Below are 6,790 nucleotides of genomic sequence, written 5' to 3'. Positions count from 1 at the left end.
AGGTCATGCACTCCTTGACTACTTCAATGTGCCTATTACATCAAGAGAAATTGGATCAGGGCGGGCCGGAAGGCGATACCACAAAGGAACTGTTTGAGTTCCTTATTGAAGATTGGATTGGGCTCATGCTCTCTCAGCACTTGGGAGCTGGAAAACATGTTTAATGGTGGAAGTTGTTACTTTTTGTTATAGTTTTGTTTTCTGGATTGGTTGGATCCCTTTTAAGTTTAAGACTCTTGCTACTTTCCTCAGTTATTATACTATGAAGAATATGTTGTGTATCTACTGTTTAAGGGGCTATTTGGACGAGATTGGTTTCAATCTTGGGTTATCCAATAGCTATAGGTGGTTTTTGTATTTGATGTTTAAGGTAGGGATTGGTTGACTGTTGTTTGTTTGTTGTGTGTCTACTTGTTTAGCTCTCTTTTGAGGGTTTTTGTTCTTTCGGGTCAGCCCCCCTATTTTGGCTGCTTTATTATCAAAAACAACCAATACCGAACTTCAAACCCTTGTAAATTTTTCCTCCAATGTTCAATTGAGATTAAATAAAAGGTAAATTAGATTTTTTGAGTACTTTGGGTGCAATGGTGAGTTCAAATCCACCCCACCAATCTCCGAAGTGCACCTGCAATACAAATCAATAATAAAAACTCTCCTAAAATTTGGTATTTCTATTACACCTTTCTGATTCTCTAGATCATCCAAGGATGTAGGAGAATCTTGAGAATACTCAATACTTAAAGAAAATACAATATTTATAGTCAAGATCTCCTAAAAGACTAATCAAAAGGTACTCAACTTGTTCCAATACCATCTAAGATTTGGCTATAGAGATAGGCACCCAAGATCTAGAGGCTTAATGGAAAGCACAAAATATTCAAAATAATCAAATATAACAACAACAAATTGTATTGAGCTATAAAAAAATGCAAATAGAATATTTATGCCATTTATGGGAAACCCTTGGTAATATAGACCAAGGTGAGACATAGGACAACATAAGATTATGCTATCATCTTTATCTTATGATATGAGACATAGAGTGAAAATGTCCTAATAAGTGATAATTTGTGAAAAAGACCCAATAGCGGAACTAGTTAGGTAATGATCCTATTCACACCAATATCTATGTTATCAAGGCAAATCTCCTTTCCACCTTAAAAATAAAAAATGACCAATGTAATATGTTCATATCTAAATATTCATCACTTATAGGAAGTCTCAATTTGATATCAAGAGATTGCCCATCCAATCTTGCTATTAGTTTATCCTTCACTATTTTGATTTCTTGGGTATCTAGTTTATAATGCCTTACAAAAGTGAAGATGAGATCCATACATTACAAAGAGGCAAGAAAGCTACCACCATGAGCTAAATTGATCTAGATTATCTCCTACTTCTAATAATGAATTATTTAAAATGTACATATGCTCATAGCCTTGATATGCAAACTTTATTTTAGGCAATTTTGGGTTCAAATCAATCAATTAGATTGTAGATTCTATTAAAATTTGGTTGGCAACAAAGATAAAACCCTAATTTGGATTGTGGGAGGATAGTAGGAACATAGCTTGTGAAAACTTTGAAATTGTAATCATAGATGGATAATGGAAAGCAATTTCAACAGAATAGGAAAAGTACAAAAAAAATTATAGTAATGGAGTGGGAAAACCTTTTCTTACCTTAGAAAAATAAAAAATAAATAGAGCATAGAAGACTTGTGAATTGTGACAAAATTTGTAGGAGTTGAGTGCTTTAGGCCATGTGCAAAATTCTACTATTTTCAGCTACTTGATATTTTATAAAGGGTCTCATAATCTTCTAATATAATTTGCATTTGTCCCTTTGTCAAGAATTCTCATGCTCTCAGACGATATATTACTTAAACTATTTCTTTTTCTTTAATCTCCATTGTGCTAATATTTTATATCAACTCTGAACTGATGTCAAAATTGCATAGTTCATGAACTATTGAACTCTTTGACTAGTTCAATAAAGCACAAAGGCTCCAACAATCTTCATAAAGAAAATTGCTATGACATAACAAGTTCCAGGCTAGAGTTATAAGGAGTTCATGAACTACCAAAAAGTCCGATGGGTTTTACTCAAAGACTTATGTAGAAGGTTTGCAGTTTTCATCTACTCTTGAACTATCCGACAAGTCAAATAAAATATAAAAATTTCAACAATTTTAAAAATAATTTCTTTGAATTGAAACTTTTAATAATTCTGATAAAACCTAACATTGAAAAATATTGAATGAACACAAATTTTTTTTTATGTTATAATCTAGATGGGACCAACTTTAAAAAGAGGTGTATGCATGTTTTGGAAACCCAATCAGAATATGAAGACAATAATAAGCCACATGGATGGATGAATGAATGTTGCAATTAAGAACTATTTCTTTAAAAGATGGTTGAAGGGGACTCAAAGACCCATGTGGGTCCATGAATAACCTTGGATGTAGGGGTGTGACTAGAAGTGAGCATAACTTAAGAAACACGTAAAAAACTGTAAATATTTTGGTGGTCCAAACTTTGTAGCTTACTGGTGCATGTCTTACTATTTCTAGACTGAAAAATTCAACAAGACTAATTCAGTGCTTGTCTTGCAACTGCATTGCTAAATTTATAGTTTCACAAACCATTTGACCAGGTATGTCGTGCTAATATTTATAGAAAAATTGTTGGGAACCAAACGTTATGTTTTAAAATTAAAATTTTCATTTCTTTGGATATTCTAGCCATGATTTGGATTTTGGCTGGATGTTTTTCATATTTCAGTTTTGCTGAGAGATAGCTGTTTTGCTTGGGTAGCATGGATTTAATGACTTCAAAATGTGTTTTATATGAGTGGGAGTTTATTAATGGTGAATTGTTTTGTGTAATCAATTTAATCAGATAGTATTCATTTCGTATAATGATTGTAAGAGTGAAATTTAAAGTAGGTAGATCGTTCGTTACTTCTTTCATAATTCGTTAGTCTTTTAAACATCGCACATTCTTATAGTATAACAATGTGCTAATCAATCAACAAATGAAGAGGTCATAATTGAATTTACCTTTTCACAAAATCAGGTTTGAGAGCAAATAATACATGATCGTTTTAGTCATTTTCTATCTTTTTTCTTTCCTTTATAAACGTTTTATACCATGTGTTAGATTCGGAATATATTAGAACTAATTTGTTATTTAATTTAGGATTTAAATTAATAGATACAGGTTTCACTAAAAATATATCTTGTGTTGATACCTTTGATTATCACTAGAGCCCTTTGAATGAGACAACCAAACTGATTATCTCATAGGCTAATTGAGAGGTTTCATTATACAAAGCTTGGAGAACCTTTCCCTTTCAAACAAGGAACAATTGTTTTCCCATATGTTATATCAACACATGCTGCAATAAATTTATAGAGTTAAGTATGCAACCCAACATTCGAGTATGTCTTCAATCTAATGACAGAACAAAAAATGTAATCCCAAATATTGAATATAATAAACGTTATAAACTTTTTATATTGTGTGTTAGATTTGGAATGGATTAGAACTAATTTATTATTTAATTTAGGATTCAAATTAATCAATCAAAGTTTTACAAATAATACATCTTGTGTTGATTCCTTTGAAAAATTCTTACAGTCCTTTGAATGAGACAACCAAAAAGATTATCTGATAGACTACTCAAGTGACTTCAGTATACAAACATTGGAGAATCTTTCCCTTTCAAACAAGGAACAATAATTTTCCCATATGTTATAGCAACACATGCTTCAATAAATCTATAGAGTTAAGTCTGCAACCTAACATTCGAGTATGTCTTCAATCTTATGACAGATCAGAAAAAAGAAAGATTGCACCAAGTCAGTTATGGAAATTGAAATTGCTTTGATTTTCTCCATTCAACTGTAAGAATTTTTTCAACAACGTTTGGGATCACATTCTATGAACCATCATCAGAATAAAAAAGAACACTATAGTAAAATATTTGAATAACCCAAATCCAAACTAAAACTTAGCCACCTTATAGCAATAGATAATATGGAATATGTATTCATATTTTGTCATAAGAGCACAAAGTCTAATAACTTTGCTCATTATAATCAGAAAAAAGAAAGGTTGCACCAAGTCTTCTCTAGTTATAGAAATTGGAATTGATCTTTGATTTCTGGATTCAACTGTGTGAAAATTTTTGCATCAACATTTAGAATCACACTCCATGAACCATCACTATAGTGCAGAAGAATACTACTAAAATACTTAAATAATCCAAATACAAACTAAAAATTAGCCACCATATAACAATAGATATATGGAATATGTATCCATACTCCTGTTGATAACAATTATATATATCAAATATACATCTTCTTATTTATTTACTCAGTCACCCTAATTTCCTTCATCCCCGTCCCCACAAGAATACTAGTTCTTCCTGTAACAATGATCAAGTCATCCCATGTCCCCACACTAGAACCAGTTCCCTCTGTAACTATGAGATATTCATCTAAAAGAAAACAGTCACATCATACGTACTGAATATAGTCTTTATTCATTTCTGACAAGAATTGTGAATTATGAAAGAAGAAAAATCTTTCCCATTAGACTCATTCAACAAGATAGAGAGAAGGTAATGTGAGTACAATAATGGCTTGTGACGTGCAATTGCCTGGACCATGAATTATTCAAAAGAGCTAATCTTTATAGACAGAAATTATTGATAAAATATGAGATAACTTACTGGTCAGGATTCATTAGGAAGAGACCTTGGGGTACATGTACACCATCCCTTACAATAACAGTAAATTTGAGCCAATGAGGCAGATCCTTATTGGTTATAGAGTATATCTATACTTTTAATATAATACCCATCTTTAACTAATAACTAATTACATGATAATTTAGGTAACAACACAGAGTTGAAGAGTATTGCAGGGTTGAAGAAGCTCCTCTATCATCTCAGAAGCAATATCTTCTTCTCTTTCATCATCCACTTTCACTGCAGGAATCTTGACTTTCATGACCCATTTTGAATCATCTCCTCCTCCCCCACTACCCACTTTGTTTTGCCAGATCCCCAATTGATTGGATTTCTCATTGTCCAACTTTAAGCAGACCAGGGAAGAAGAAGAGAAGATGGAATCTCTTTTCTTACCAGCATATTGCAGAAACATCTTATTCATGGAGGCTACATTAAGATGGTGGAGCTTAGTAATCATTGCTGTGGTCAAAACTCTCTTATGCTCTGACTTATAATTGGCCTTGCTATTAAATGGAAGATTTAAATTGCCACCATGACCACGCACAATTGCAGCAGCTTCATCATATGCACGAGCTGCTTCCTCAGCAGTCTCATATGTTCCAAGCCACACCCTCTTCTTCCTGCACAAATCTTAAGTAGTAAGTTCAAAGACAGTCTACTGTATTTGATTTGTTTAGTTTCAACGTTGAGATCACACTCTATTCTTCTAACTCTCTACTATCTGTGATGGATACTTAGAGAGCTAGAAGAGTCGAATGCGTAATCATAGATAGTAGAGAGCTAAAAAAATAGAATGTGATCCATATATTGATGCTAAACAAATTTAACACGATTAAATCCAAAAACTAATAAGTTATTAAACAAACCAATCTTGAATTCCATACTCAAACAAACCCATCTTGAATTCCATGAAATATCCAACTTCTATGAACAGATTAGCTCTATAGTTTCTTGAAAAAAGAGAAAAGAAACCCTAAAGAATGAATGTAATCATGAGTAATGTAGAATGTACAAGACTGGATGGCGAATCTCAGAGACCCAAGAGCCCCAATGGCGTTGTCTCACTCCACGATATCTTTGAGTCTTCCCCATTTAGCTTTTCTTCTGAATTGCAAGAAAACCAACAAACTGGTATATATAATGGAAGTTGAGAACTTGGAATGACTTGTCCACTACACCTTGTCTAATTAGAATGACATTTCCATTACACATTATCTAAACCTTTGATATCATTGTCAACCCATGAGCATCTCACAGCGCATGCATTTATATTTCCAAACTAAACATTTCTTTCAAGAGAAGTGGTCGTACAGAAGATGGAGACAGGAGTAATTACACATAATGTACGTTCCTGAGCTAGAGAATTACAGCCATGTGAAAGAAATTGCCATAGATTTGACATTAGGGGCCTATGTGGGAAAGAATATTAGGATATGCTTGACAGAGGGATGGAAAAATCCAAGGTTGGATTCCAGAGAGATAAGGTGTAGATTTATTCCAGAGAGATTGGAATGCATTCTATGAGTTTTAGAGTACATGTACGGTGTCCCATATTATATTTTTGACAGAAATTTTGCTTAGTCGGTAGCCTTTGATTCAAATTCTCAGCATAAATAGCTCAGAGTTATATAAGTACCTACCCATCTTTATAATGCATAAAGCTTGCAAATCTTGAGGTCCATCATTTCATTCATTGCTTTTCAACAATTTTCATTATGAGTTCGAGGGGGTGGTAGCTAGGTAGTTCATTATCTTGGGGAAATTGGACTTAAACAAATTGAAATTGTGTAAAGTACTATTGAAAGATTGAAAGCTATGTGAGGGAAGAAGACTTGGTAGTTGTGTGCTTTAATTTTGTTTCTTCCAAAATTATATGAAATGATGTTGAATGGATCTTAAATTTTTGTAGAAGTTTATTTGTCGAATTTGTTTCTTAAACTTAGGTTTCAAGTCTACATTACCAAATTCCATACAAATATATCTTGTTGTGAAAGGTGTCCAAATAGAACTTTTTTGAATCTTGATC

The 6,790-nt window shown here is 32.8% G+C and overlaps 1 protein-coding gene across 1 annotated transcript; it reads right to left on the bottom strand.

Annotated features, from left to right (window-relative positions):
* Positions 1–4,535: 4,535 nt before the first annotated feature.
* LOC131041865 (ethylene-responsive transcription factor WIN1) lies at positions 4,536–5,968 on the bottom strand. Its single transcript, XM_057975092.2, has 2 exons — positions 5,777–5,968; positions 4,536–5,384 (listed from the first exon to the last, which is right to left on the bottom strand). Exons 1-2 carry the CDS (start codon positions 5,854–5,856, stop codon positions 4,904–4,906), a joined length of 561 nt encoding a protein of 186 aa, XP_057831075.1. The 5' UTR covers positions 5,857–5,968; the 3' UTR covers positions 4,536–4,903.
* Between the last annotated feature and the right edge of the window lie 822 nt (positions 5,969–6,790).

Source organism: Cryptomeria japonica, chromosome 1, assembly GCF_030272615.1.
Source record: "Cryptomeria japonica chromosome 1, Sugi_1.0, whole genome shotgun sequence".
NCBI classification, from domain to species: domain Eukaryota; kingdom Viridiplantae; phylum Streptophyta; class Pinopsida; order Cupressales; family Cupressaceae; genus Cryptomeria; species Cryptomeria japonica.
The sequence above is the reverse complement of the archived record's forward strand: the minus strand, read 5'-3'. Positions and strand labels throughout refer to the sequence as shown.

Coding starts and splice junctions, on each gene's coding strand:
- LOC131041865 (XM_057975092.2), bottom strand. CDS start 5,856: ATGGGGAAGACTCAAAGATATCGTGGAGTGAGACAACGCCATTGGGGC. Junction 5,385..5,776: donor GAGATTCGCCATCCAGTCTT/GTACATTCTACA, acceptor AGATTTGTGCAG/GAAGAAGAGGGTGTGGCTTG.